The 14,722-nt window shown below is 37.9% G+C and overlaps 1 protein-coding gene across 5 annotated transcripts in view; it reads left to right on the forward strand.

The window, feature by feature from the left end:
* The window catches only part of RGS17 (regulator of G protein signaling 17), a 104,879-nt gene that overhangs the window by 80,313 nt on the left and 9,844 nt on the right, over nucleotides 1-14,722 (forward strand). For all 5 annotated transcript variants that reach the window (XM_070603296.1, XM_070603298.1, XM_070603297.1 and 2 more), the window contains 2 exons: nucleotides 11,453-11,542; nucleotides 13,004-13,238. In XM_070603296.1, coding sequence (XP_070459397.1) covers nucleotides 11,453-11,542; nucleotides 13,004-13,238 — 325 coding nt within the window. The remainder of the gene's footprint in view (nucleotides 1-11,452; nucleotides 11,543-13,003; nucleotides 13,239-14,722) is intronic.

Consider the following 14,722-nt stretch of genomic DNA (forward strand, 5'->3'; position numbering starts at 1 on the left):
TTTTTAACAAGTACCACAGCCTCTATAATTCAAAACAGTGCCAAAATAATGTCCTATTTTATCCTCTGACGCTGTCCCACTTTAGCTCTCTGCCAATGGAAATATTAGGATGCATGCTTTAAAAGCCAAAGGATATTTTTTGAAAGGAAAAACAAAAGCCACCTTTGCTCCATGGTAAAGTAACCACTCCCTAGAAATAAATCTGCTCACACATGCAAGGTGCATCATGTCATCTGAGGCACCAGTGAATAAATAGTCTCTTCGATACCTGTCGCCTTTGGAGACCTGATTCATCTCACGTGGGAGTATAAGTTATCTGCATAGGACTTCCAAAGTATTTGTAAGCAGCTCATCATAAATTTCACTTATAAAGAATTCTATAGCTTTGAAACTCCATCTTGCCATGGCATAGGTAATTGTCCTCAATAGTTTCTAAAACCCACATAAACTTTAAACTCACACAATCAAAAGACATCTACCAAAATGAACCCAGGTTTCCCAGGCCATATAGACAAAGCCAAAAAGTAGACACTAAGACCATGGACCTTCTATATGTCCAGCATTTGTTAATTCACTCATTAGTGAATGCCTATTATTGCTTGGCACTGTTGTACTTCCGTAGCTCTCGCCAGATTCTCCCTGCGAACAAATTTTCAATAAGCAGTTGAATCTAGAGATGAATAGTTAGTGTTCCTCCCCAAGTCACCCTCTAGAAGAGCTTAGTATTCAAACTGCCTCTGCCAAGTCTGCGTTCCATCTGACCAGAGTGCTCTCTATTGGAAAGCTGCCAGAATTAGAACTTCTTGACCCTTTCCATTGAAGGCATACCATTGGTACTGTTTTTGACTCTATGTTTCCTGTAAATGCTTATTTTTCCAAGTGTCAATTGCAGTGTTTAGATCACCAACGAACAGATGGATGTGAAGAAAACAAAATAATAGGTAAAAATATAATGCCCAGACTTATTTAGGAGAGTAGAAAGAATGAATCAGAAAAGGGCTGGAGAAAGAAGATTAAATTAATTCAGGCTAGAAGTAGGCAAGAGCCAGCTTAGAAAGTAAGGCAGCTCATAGTCAGTGAAAGCTAGTTTAGTGAGGGACGAAGGAAACATCCTGCTGGGTGCCTTGTGGACATCTATGGAGATACCTGTGGCACGTTTTCCCTGAGCTGGAGGGTAAGGAGAGGGAAGAGTGTGCAGTGTGAGGGATCACAGAGCTGTAAGAGAATAAGGGGAGGTAGAGAAGGGAAAAGTCAGATGGCATAAGCCTCAGAGGATGCGGAAGAGGAATGTCAACCCCACCCTGCCCTGTGGTGAGTGTGGGAGGAGCTGCCTCCCAGAGGTGGTGCCTTCAGACAGCTGAGTGCCAGTTAGGGCCAGAGAGGGGAAGTGGACCATGGACAGTGGAGGATGCAGGAAAGTGTGTTTTCTGTGGAAAGGGAGTTCCAAAGAAAACAAAGGAGTGTGCTCAGAGGGGGAGAGAGCGGATGGTAGGAGGACCCTCACTCTGGTGAAGAAGCCCAGAGTCCTAAGGTGACAGGATGAAAGAGGCTGTGGGTAAAGAGGTTGGGCAGTGCATTTAGGGACAGGGCTCTGCACAGAGATGTGAGTGGGGTCCAGTGACCCCAGATTCCCCAGTTGGCTTCAAGTCATTTCAGGCTCAGACCCCCGGGAGGATCTCTCGAATCTCAGCTGACTTGCTGTCTGTGGCAATGTGGTGAGGGCCGTCTGGGTGTGGATGGGCCAGCATGTGGCAGAGTTTCTGGGATGACCTTGGCAATAGGCCAGTGCTGTTCATACCCATGGCCACGCCTCCCTCTGCCCTGGACAAGGCTAAACACATGGAGGGCCAGTTTGACTCGCCAACTTACTGGACTGGTTTTCATATTAGTGACTCTCCTGTTTGATATGTTTTTGGTTTTTAGGTTAATACCTTCATTAAAATTATATTATGTGGATTTTACAGATGAATAACAAAAGTTCACATTGGTCAACTGACACTGGGCATTTTCATAAACATATACTCAAGTTCCATGCTTTAAAATAGCCAAAAATAAATTTTGGCTTATACTATTTGGCACATAGTAGGTATTTAGTTAATACTAAGGTGTTGAATGGATGATTGAATTTAGATTTTTCATTTAAGTCTACTTTATAAAATATAGAAATTTGTGTCACAAAAATTCTTTTCAAAAATTACAGGCACATTCTCCCAGGCCTTCGGAGAAATACGTGGCAGGTAATGTTTATTAGGGCACCACTAGATTTCGTCATACGCACCGTTTTCCTTCACTCCCTCGTGTGTGTGTATCAGAAGTAGTGATGGTGTTTGCAGTACTAGTAGTCGTCAGTAGTAGAGAGAGGCAAGGATTCCTGGAGGCAGCACTAAACTCTGTTTAGTTTTACTGGGATATAAAGTCAAGAAGGACAAAATAGAAGACTAGAGAGATGCAATGACAAGTAATACAATGCCATTTATGCGATATTAAGGAGTTAGGATTTTACACTTTTTTGGGTATGAGACATGATTGAAGATTATTAAGTAAGGAGGGACAAAGTCCATTATATGTTTCAAGTACATCCCTCTGGAGGCAATGGAAAGTATGTGGGAGGACAAGAGGAAATCAAGGAGAATATTAGAAGACTTTGGTAATAGTCTCAGAGATGTTGGAGGCCCAAAATAAAGAGATAACAAAGGGAATGGAGAGATTACAAATTCAAGAAAGAATTAGTTTTACCGTCAGGATTTAGCAGTATCGGTGAGAAAGAGGAGGGAAGGATTACTCCATCTTGCTTGCTCAAGTGGTCAGGCTGATGGTGATCCCATCAAAGGAGAGAACACTGGAACAGGAGGTTGTTTAGGACAGGATAAGATGATGAACTGGACTTTCTCTGTTAAAGGGACCCAAGAAGTAGTTGTGGAAATGAATGTGAAGCTCAAGGGCAAGTCTCAATTGGATAGAACAATCTGGGAGTCATCAGTAGACAGTACACAAGAGATGAGAATGGTGTCCTGGTGTGAAGAGCTGTGAGCTAAAGACTGAAACCTCAGGGTATACTAGAATTTCAAGAAAAAGCAGTGGAAGCTTTGCAAACAAGGAATGCAGAGAGGAGACAGTCTGAGAAGTAACATACAAAATACAGCATCAGCATCAGGCTGGCACAGACGCCAAGAGAGTGGAGGGTTTCACACAGGAGGGAATGATCAGTGTTGCGAATACACCAGGGGGGCCAACACAATAAGAATTGTAAAATGTAAAAATCGTAAAAAAAAAAATGGTCAGAATCTTGTCATCTCGCCAACTGGGAGGTTATCAGTGAACTCTTTGAGAATCAAGCTGCTTCTTTGGTGCACAAGGAGAAAGAATTTAGAGATAGAAAATCAGCTGGCAGAGAAAATGAGTGAGCCCCTCTTCAGAGGTTCTGAGACACCCTGATCTTTTGCGGTGAAGGTTCAACTTGAGGGAAGCTGGGGCTCCCGTCTTGACTTAATCAAAGCAAATTATTCAATTTCTAAAACAATATGAAATTCAACCCTTCCAAATTCAGGCCAAATTTATTAGCTATCTGGACAGTATTTAAGAACTCCCCCCAGCCTCTCTGAATCAATAATAATAACAACAATACAAAAAAATGAGGTTATGACATTTTTGTTACCCCTAGCCTATCTGTACAATATCGTAGTTGTGCTACATCTAATTGAAATCAGTATTAACTCTTTATTTTTGTCCTTCTCATTAAAACTCCTCATTATTTCTTTTATGCCTAGTTTACTTTCTTTCATGGTCTAGATATGGTAGACCTATTAAAATCTGCCTGCCATTTTAGGACACCACTCAAGAATTACATGTTCTTTGTCAGATCAGACAATAAAATCTACTGTTTGTGAATATCAAGTTGATTGCATAATAATCTGCTTAATTGAGTCTTATAAATATTATAATTTCCAATGCTGTAAAATTCATATCTTTGTTTCATATATCGATATACTAGGTATTAATGTACATCTCCTGCCTGGGAGCATGGTTCCTTAGTAGAAAGCAAATTTCTGCCAATGCTACTTTTTGTATAAAGCAACATAGATTATTTGAATATAGAACCATTTTAATCTACCAATTCCATAAGTAATAGTGCAATAACTCCGTGAGCTTCATTCTAAATAGATGTGTTCCTGCCATATTTAAAGATTACACACAAATTCTAATGACACCTTCTTCATATAAAGCCTACTTTCAAGAGACAGCGTGGGGTAGGCAAGAAACAATGCCACAGGAATTAGACAGAGCTGGATGCATCCCACTTTCATAACATACAACTGTGAAACCTTTGGCAAATTATTTCATCTCTCTGAGCCTCAGTTTCTTCACCTGTAAGGTATGGTTAATAACGTATCTAAGTCAGTTATCTAGGGCTCAGTACATCCATAGATTCCCTAAATAATCCTTTATTTACAGGTATTAATTCTGCCCCCCTCTCAATTCTCAGGATGCGAGGAAGTTACCAGACTCTGTAGGATTTGACCACTGTATGCTTAGCATGTTCTATTTACATGCTGTCAGCTAATGTGACAGAACCTGGTTCTGCATTCTGTTTCCCTGGCCTTTTCTCCCAAACTCTCATTTTAAGCAGCACAGGTGTAGTTCAGCGTTCCTGGGGCGTGCACCGCACAGCCGCAGGATTCCCAGAGTGTTGTAAGTTCATTATATCCTGGGCTTAAGTTCCCCCACAGACCAGGATTCTTGGCTTCAATCATAATTGTTCTCAAGGATGCTCCCCGCCTCATCCCATACGTATTAACACACATAGTAACTGGAAAATACCAGGGGAGGAATAAATGAGTGGATGGTAGGTGACCGTGCCAGCTATCAGATGCTTTTCTGAGTATTAACTGCTAGAATTCCAACTTTTTCATTCTGCTTTCTCTAATAGGGACATAAGTTAACTAAAACCAGAAACTTTTAAAGACTTGGATGATTACGTGCCATTTTAATAATAGTGTCTACTATCTAAATAGAAGTTCGTTTGGCCTTTTCGCATCCGAGATATTTGCTTTCCCACAAAAGCATCCACTAACTTGATTATGACTTACAGGAAAAATTACAGTGGGTTGAAGGAAGAGCTTAAAATAGGATTTCAATCAACCTGAGAACGGAAGTAGAAGATTCTGATGATTGGCAGGTATTATATAAAGTACATCTAAATATTCAGTCCTGTAGTCTCTTAATTTTAAAGGAAAAAAAGAAACCCTGTTGATGCCAAATAGGAAATTTCGTTATTGAACTAATGCAAGCTTACATAGTGGATCCAGATTTTAACCGTGTAATAACTGGCTAACTGCCGTTGGCATTCTAAATCAAATTAATGTGTCGATGAACCTGAACCACATGGCTTCGAGTTTGAAATAAAAATTTAACGCCAATAGAAAAAGGGAATTTTTTAAACCCATCTTTTCAAAAAGAACCATGTATTTGGGGAAATTGGTAGCAAAGAGAAGAGGATGAGAAGATGAAGAGATTTATCTTCAGTTGCCATGCCTCAAAAGAAGAAATTAATGTTTACGTACAACCCAAAATGGAATTGAAATAGTTTGGAGTCTCCACTCTCAAAATGGACTTTTAAAAACATTTTAAATAAAAAATATTGCCTGCCTGTTGGTAGTTAAAGACCTTTTCTAGTCATTTTTTCTAAGAATGTATGACCTGAATTCCATATTACCCCAGCAAGACATTAGAGTTACAGCAACTTTTTATTGGAAAGCGTAATTACAATGTTAATAGGATTATGCCTGCCTTTTTTTGAGACTAAAGTATTCCTAAGTCAAATGACTTGGGGCTGGGGAGTATCCAGGACATTTTCCAAATACCAAAAAGGAAAAAATGGGTCCAATTATGTGCACCTCCCAAGATTAAATTTACCACCTTTGAATTTATTTCACTCAGAAAAATTGAATGACTCTTTTCAAATTCCTTAGAAAGACATAATTATCGAAACTCCACACATACAAGAATAGATTTTTTTTCCAAATAAGGGTAATCACTCCCAAAAACTTTTCTGTTTTCTTTTGTTCTGATGAAAATATTATATTTATTAAGGCAACACAGCCATCTAGTGGACAGATTTTCAATAGCGGATTATGTTACTTGCAAGATGTTTTAAGTTTATGAAATAAAAGCTTTAGCCAAATGAAATGCTTGTTTCATGACATATGATACATGATTATAAAAAGTCGGAGGAGTATTTACAGGGGCAGTTTCTTTTTTGACAAGTGTTGATGACATTTCCAGACACAAATTTCTAACCACCATGCCCACCCTCACATACCCCATTCAAAACCATGTGGTTTTACCAAAAATGTAGAAATGAAAGAGGTGAAGTTCAAGTCATAGGCTTGACTGTAAGTGAGTTTATATATATCTGAAATTATTGATGGTATATGCTTGCTGTCTCACCCTCTGGTGCCTTTTTTCTTCTTCTTGTGGTCTTTTCTAAGCAATGCATCAATGCTATTCTCCTTTCCTCATTCCCTTCTCCCCAGAGTTATCTTTGCTGATGGGACCAAGTTGTACTTCCCAAGAAGGCCCTTTGCAGGAGCAACCCCTCATCTGCAGTCATGAGTGTCACCATTTCTCTTCCTCTTTCAGGCTTTCCTCTCAAAAACCTTCTATAACAATTCCTTTCTGGTAATCTCAAGTTCCAGGGAATTGGGAAGAACTTGCTTCTCATCAATATCTACTACATACTCAGTCCTTTGGTCAATAACTCCTGTAGTCTGAGCTGTGGGATAAAGCCCCCGTAGAAGGGGCTTTTGCACTCAGTACACTGGTTGGTGATAGGAGTTTGACCGTTTCCAAACTTTTAAGAGCAGTCAGTTTTTGTAAATAACTGAAAAGGTAAAATATCACAGTTAATTCTTTTATATAAAGAGAAGCAGCATTGCATAGTGAAAATGAGTATGAGAGAAGAAGTCAGAAGACGTGAGTTCCAGTCCTCATATGTGTTAGTTGTGGGTCTGGTCTAAGTCAACCTCAATGACTGTTTCCTCTTAAAGTAAAATGGAAATGATTAATAACAAATGCCCTGCTTACCGTACAGGACTGCTGTGAGGACGAAGTAGTCAGGTAACGTATGAGGAAGCGTTTTATAATAATGGAAGAGTCTAAGTCTTTATTTCCTCAGGTTGAGATGAAAAGCTCTTTGGTAAACTTGGAATTGTCATTTTAATATGCAACCAATTTGCCCTTACATTTAATTAAGCATGTGTAATAATTAGCCTTTTTGTCACAAGTTTTTAGTCTTTGCCTTACAACCTTGTGTAGTAGGTCACTACCATTACCCCATTATGAATGGGGAAATAAAGCATGAAAAGAAAAATCATCTTAAAGGAGGTATATTCTAGATTCAGAGTCCACCTCCTTGTTTTCTTGGCCCATTACATAACCACACCTCACTGCCTATTCTAATTTATTGCCCTCACCCTTAAACATCTGATCTGTCCATTTTGTTCCACATTTATATCATGACTTTTTACAACTCCCAGTCTCTACACATGATTTTTTTTCTCCCTCTGCTTGCAATTCTCTTTGTCCAGGTCTCCATCTGGCAAACACCTGCTCATTGTTCAGCCCAGTTTAATCATTATCCCCTCTGTGAAGCCTTTCTCAATTTTCTCCTGCAAAAGTATAGATATTGTACCCGTGTCTAAGAAGCACCATATGTGTACCTCTATGTTGGCTCTCATTGCAATGCTGGGTGATGCTTATTTACCTGTTGGAGCTCATTTCAGAGCTTCTGTGTTATTCATCTTGAATTTCCAACCAGGCAATGTTGCATAAACCAGGTGTCTTGTACATATTTGTAAATTGTTATTGACTCTTAAATAAAGCTGTGGTACTAGTTTACCATGATATGTTGACTGAGGAAAATGAAACATTTAGAGAATAACCTACCAGTTCTTTTTCCGAAGCCGAAGGATGTTGGTTCTATTTTTGCACTGGGACATTTGAGTTAGAAGCTGTTAATAAAAAGGAAAAAACTGATAGCACAATGCGAGAATATTAACATACTGAATAGTATCTGCCTTTACTAATGCCAGTGGTTCTTTCTTGAGCTTTGATGTCCTAATGTCTTAAATTTAAGCATCTTACTGATTCCGCAGTTGTCTTTGTGTAAATATATGCAGTTTTGTGATTGTCCTCTCTCCCAGAGTTACCATGGCTACTGCAAAGTTTTCATCTTATTCGCCAACATTTCAAGGGTTCTCCCTAAGAACCAATTGTTTTTCTTATAAAAGTAGACTGTCTTCAAAAATAGGCCCCACATATGTCCGGAATGATGAATCAGAAGGTAAACTCTATAATGGGCAGCAGGTAACATCTTCCCCACCCTGCTATCCAAACTCCTCTGTAAATATACAAACAAAAATCCACCCACACACAAAGAGGGCATATTTCCTTATTTTCTGAAATGTACAAAATGTATGTCTCCCTTCTCAAAGTTACCATTTGAGAAAATTTCTAATGGGATTTTAAATACTTACTTTAGCATACTGAGCCTAGGTTATTGACATTTTCTTCCATAAAATATTTAAGCTTTGATCAAGACTCCCACAGTGAGCATTGTATATGCATTCTGTTCTCTTTATGGCTTAGTTGGTTAAAAAGTAGAAATGTTGATAAAATGTTACAAATATTGTAAAAGTGAAAAAAATCATGTCTCCACATGACCCCTCGCTACTGTTAAGTTTCATGTTTTCCTTTTAAGGGCTTTTGTCAAGCACATATGATATGTATATGTTGATCTAGAGCAAATATTTCCTGTAATTTATCACCTTAAAAAAAAAAAACATTATATTACTTAGAGCAGGACCAAGTGAAGTTGAGGACAGACATTAGTCATTCCTAAGACACAGATGGCAAACAGTCTTGGACCAACTCTCCTGTCATTGTCTCCATTTCTTGTCATTTTAAAATGGCGTTATCAGTGGTTCTTGATCATTGAAAATTTGAAACCAGTTTTCTAAGAATGGTACTAAAGGACAGTTGATTAAAAGGACACATCAATTGCTAACAGTCAATTTCTTTCCACAGGGCCATGTTGTGTCCAATAGTAGATCAAGAAATGGAGAAAATGGTGAATAGCAAAGCACTTACTGAATGTCTGCTATAAGTAGTTTAAGAACAAATGTGTGTCCATATTTTACCATCCGTAGAAATGAAAGATGTAAACACAACCCAATATTTCATAATGATCACTCTAATATGGTAGCATTTGGGATGTTTGTAAATTTCACAGAAACAGATATAAGAGCCAGAATTCATGTTCAGAAACTAGTGAATCATGCAGGTCGATTCCAGATTTGTTGCTCTACAGCAAAGCACAATGGAGAACAAATTTTTTCAAAGATGTCACATAAATGAAGTATACTTGCATTTGTGTGGCACACTCTGAGGGGCACTGTGTGGAAATTTAACAAATAAATTCTCAAGAAGTTTATTATTTAATCAGTGAAAGGGAGCTCTTTTTCTAGTCTTTTTATAGTACCTTATTGTGTGCGTGCAGACACACAAATTTAAGCTCTGTAAAGCTTGCCAAAATGAGTATCAATTTCCTGTTTAAATATGATCTTTCTGGAATTTACAAAAATCTTGCATATTTTATACATTTGGCATCATTAATTTCTCCCAGGAAATTTCACAGAATATCATCAATGGTGTATTCCTCCCTCCTCCCACCCACTTTCCCCTGATTACTGGAAGTACATCGAATTCCCGAGAAGCACTCTTACTCAACGATACTTTGAGATTAATGAATCTCCTCCCAAACACATACCTGACCTAAGTGGGTAGCGACATGGAGGACTGAAGTTTCCTAGGCTAGCTCGTGCTGCAAACACAATCACAGTACCCACATGCCGAGACCTAAACAGTCGTGCTGCTCTCTCTGAATCCCCCCTCACTGTTTTCCCCATCGCTGCCCTACATTGAAGGCTTTGAGGACTCTGACTCTGAAATTGCCGCCTCCCTGTAGAGCCATTGGTTTGCTGGGTGTTTGAGTAACAGTCAGCGGTAGTTTCTGCTACCCAGAATTCTTTGGGTCACACCACTTTCGCGAAAAGTTTACTCTTTTCTCTCCATGATTCTACACCAGTAAATCTGCCGCTTTTTCTAGAAATTGGTAGAGGAGAACTAAATTTATTTCACTATCAAATTTTATCTTTTTCATTGAAGTGTACTTTTTCTGACTAAAGAATCTTTTCTAATTTCTATTGAGTTCTCCTTTCCCCAGGTAAATTTTTCTTTTCTCTACTAAATTTTCCTATCTAGTCTCACTTTCAGTTGTAGATTGGCCCCTCTTCCTTATATTCTTTCCTTTGCTACATTCTCTCCATCCTCACCCTTGCCCCTGAGAATGAAAGACTGAATTAATGAGCACTGTCTCAGCTTCCCTTACCAAACTTTCGAGATTAAGGATTACTTGTTGGAAGCCTCCTTCCACTAAACCCCTTCTTTCTACCATAACCATATTTAGTGACCCTTTTCTGCATTCACATAACAAGTAGTATATTGCCTCAGTGCCTATCAGAAAGCATGGTTCACAATAGATGCTCAATAAAAATTACAGAATTGTTCTGCAGAATTGGGTTCAAATTCCAACCATATCACACATTTAATGTCAGACTTTGTGCCAGTCTAGCAGACAGCTCTCTGCCTCACTTTGCTCACCTATAAAATAGGGGTAGTAAAATTAAAGGTAAAAGGAGAATGCCTGCCACCCAATAGACGTGAGAGAATAATAGTTTCCATTTCCCCTTGTTGACTGGCCTGTCCCTCTGGAGACATTGGAGATTGACTGAATGGGATGAAGGGCAAAGACAAAGTCAAATATGAATCCAGTAGTTCGAACTTGAGTGGATGGAGGAATGATGGTATTGGTAACAGAAAACCTGGTCTACATAGAAAGATGATGTGATTTAGCATATTCTGTTTTAGATTCTGATACATTTTATCTTTTTAGCTATCAATGGGAGAAAATAAATGGAAAACAAACTGAATAGAACTAATCAAAGGTCAAAATGCCATTACTACAAAGAGTAACATAATGATATATGTCAAATATTAAAGTATATAATCATGTAAGTATCTCAGAGATTTTAAGTAATTCAAATTATGTAAGGAGGAAGTCAGAATGTATAATAGTATCTGTTTTTGAGATTATGATTTACTTTATTATTTTATTAAATAATGATTCTCTCTCCTTTAGTTGACATGGGCTTACCCATCATTTAAAAATGGTATTGCTCTTTTTGTGCTTTAATGGCATTGTACTTTGTGTACTTTGTATTCTCACATAGTTGAAAATAAAATTCTTCTATGAAATATTTTCCTGCAATTTTTTTCTTTTCTTTAAATAATTGGTTTTCCCTATAACAAAACAAAGTGTTATACTATCTTACAGCCTCACTGTTAGGAACGAAGAAAGAGGGGAAAATGCAGGAAGACCCACACATACCACAAAAATGGAGAGTATTCAAGTCCTAGAGGAATGGTGAGTGTGATTCACCCTACAGTTATGTCTTGTATTTATGTACTGTTTACATCCACTCAGTCTTTAAGTATTATCTCTTTCTTCTTGGTACTCTTCAAAATGGTTTTGTGAAATGAATGCATCCTCAATATGGGAGATCTTATTTTGTGATTCCAATTGCTTTTCCTAAGTTTTTCTACTAGCTACATTAAGCTATCAACTAAAACATTGCCTGAGTTTGTCTTTCTCTTTCAAACAATAATGGTTGTTACATGAATTAAGCCCCTCAAATTGCCCTAATCCTTTACTTCCCTTTTCTAAGAATATTTTTTTTAAGTTGTTCTCTTTATATGGGAAGAGTCTAAAACACACACAAAAAATATAGAATTACCTAAGTCAATCAGAAAAGGCACCCAGCTGTTCCCTTGTCCCATTTCCATCAGAACAGACTCTAACCAGGTATGTTCTCCAAAATGAGAAGTTGAAATGCAGTATCTACAGAATAAAATTAAAATACAAGTAGATTATATGTATAATTATAGGTGCTTTCTTCTGCTGCTTCTTATGTTGATGCTTAATAGTAATTTTTCCACCTTTTAAAATCTTTTAAATGAATGAGGAAGTTCAGACACTTCAGAATAATAACAAATCTATTTAAAATACTTTGTCAAAAAGGTAAGAAAAAATAAAATGTAAGTACTTCAAATGTATTTTACATGGGAAAATTATTATAAATAGACCAATGAATAGGAAAGCAAGATCAAGATCAATTTAACCATAAGAATCTCCAAGCTTCTCTCTTCCACTTCTTTGATGCATAAGCAAAGGGAATGATAACTGATGGTTTCTGCAGGAAAGTAGTCACTGAAAACCTGACTATAGGTATTTAAAAAGTCCCCAGTGTCATTATAAAGGGCCTGTGCTTTTTAACTGTGATAACTCCATTCGTGGGTAAACATTCATTCATATTTAATAGAATAATTATTAAAGTTTAGGAAAATATGTGACAAGTGCACTCATTGCATTCTTATTTTAGATCCAGTGACAAATGAAAAAATAGCCACCAGAGATGAAAAGATAAACTGTATCTTATGGCTTGAAAATTAAAATGTACATCAAATGCAAACAAAAAAATTCATTTTCTCTTCAAAGTAATGTATAGACTGTTTCTATCAACTAGCAATAGATTGTTAAGGTTTGAACATTTCCGAGCTTCATTTGGAATTTCTTATGACCATGTGCGTAGCGTGTATAGCCTCTTGCTATATGAACTCTTGGCTCCCTAACAGGCAGCTTGTATACGAATTTTTGTCAAGACTCAGAAATAACTAACCTCCTCGTGGCAGCTATTAGCCAGACTGAGTGGCAATGACCACTAGATGGCAGCACTTGAATAGCATTTCTATCTGCTCCTCCCCCTACCTGGGCTAGAGTTCAGAGGTCAAAGCTGCCTTTGATAATGGCCCCATTCTGTCTCTGCAGCCAAAACCCCACTACAGATGAAGTCTTGTCCTGGTCTCAAAATTTTGACAAGATGATGAAGGCCCCAGCAGGAAGGAACCTTTTCAGAGAGTTCCTCCGAACAGAATACAGTGAAGAGAACCTACTTTTCTGGCTTGCTTGTGAAGACCTAAAGAAAGAACAGAACAAAAAAGTCATTGAAGAAAAGGCTAGAATGATATATGAAGATTACATTTCTATCCTATCACCAAAAGAGGTAAAAATCGGGAAAATATTGATGTGGGCTTCCTAAGACCAATGATGAACCTAAAGGGACCTCTGTCCAAATTGGGTAATGCATGTGGTGCGGACGGGCTAGAAAGCTTCTCTGGGTAGATCATTTAGGTTCCATTCTGGGAATTCCTGCACACGTGTTTAAAGGCTGGTTTCCCTACTATGCTTTGATCGTTTATCACTGGCTGAATCATGCGGTGGTGTACTTGCTTTTCAGAACTCACATTAGGAAGCCTCTTAAATACAATTTGCTATGACTTAAACTAAAGTGGAGGAGAAGAATTTACTGTGAGGCAGTGTTTCTCAAAGTGTGATTCCCCAGATCACGTGTATGAGAATCACTTGGAGCTTCTGTTTGAAAAGCAAGTTCTTGAGGCCTACCCAGGACTTCTGAATCTGAATTTTTGGAAATAGAGGCCACTTATCTGCACTTTTAACAAGCTTTCAACACACATACTAGTTAGAAAACCCCTGGTATAAAGGTTCAAAAAAAACCCTGCCATGTTTGTTGATGCTTATGATAAATTTTTACAGAACTAAGGAATGGGCCTTTATGAATACTCTTGGGGGAGAGATGGGTAATGGCAATTATTTTCCTTATTCTAGTTTTCCTATTATTCAAAGGGCAAGCTATTTTTCCCATTATGAGAATGTACCTAATAAATAAGGAACATTTCAAGAAACCAAATTAAGAATTTTCCATTAACTTTTTAAAAATTAATTTGCTCCTGAGGAATGTTCCAGCTACCAGCATTAAAAGCCTTTGGTGAGGCAGGGGTTCATAGTGTGCCCAGGCCTCTGGTGTACTGAGTGACAGAGTTCCAGGGGCGCTTCCAAGCATTTGAACTTAGAGGTTCCAAGAATGCCTTGTTTTCTCCACGCCACCCACTTTTTGTCTTTTCTGTTTCTCCTAAACCACTGTGATTTTCACCTGTGCATTTAAATGTCCTGCCCTGGTCCTTTCTGCTCTCACTTAGGCTCCACACCCCTCTCCAGTGCACAAGGACATTTATGTCTCTTGGAAATAGGCTGTGCTCATCTGTGCCTCATCCAACACTTGATGTGGCCCAGCTTGCCTTACACTCCATACCTTGAAATCTATAAAATGAATTAGTGTCTACTTTGTCAATCTCTGTGTCTGGAATGCTATATAAACTATTTCACTTCTAATGAAGTATATGTAAGTAATTAAAAAAAGTTATTAATTAGGTTATAAATGCCATTGGCATTCCAGAGAACTCCCGTAGTATTGTCTCTGAAAAAATGAGAAAGCTTGAATTGGATACACAAAAGGTTGTTTTATTTTTTTATTTCCTGAATTAACATAGAAAAAGTATTCATAGAAACAAGGTGGGGAGAATTTTTTCCGTAGCCTCAATACATTTATTACTGACGCCACTTTGTATTTCTAACTCCATTATAATTCTTCATCCTAAAAATACATTCTTCAGGTTTCTGGTCTATCTA

The sequence above is a fragment of the Equus przewalskii genome, chromosome 32 (assembly GCF_037783145.1).
Source record: "Equus przewalskii isolate Varuska chromosome 32, EquPr2, whole genome shotgun sequence".
NCBI classification, from domain to species: Eukaryota; Metazoa; Chordata; class Mammalia; order Perissodactyla; family Equidae; genus Equus; species Equus przewalskii.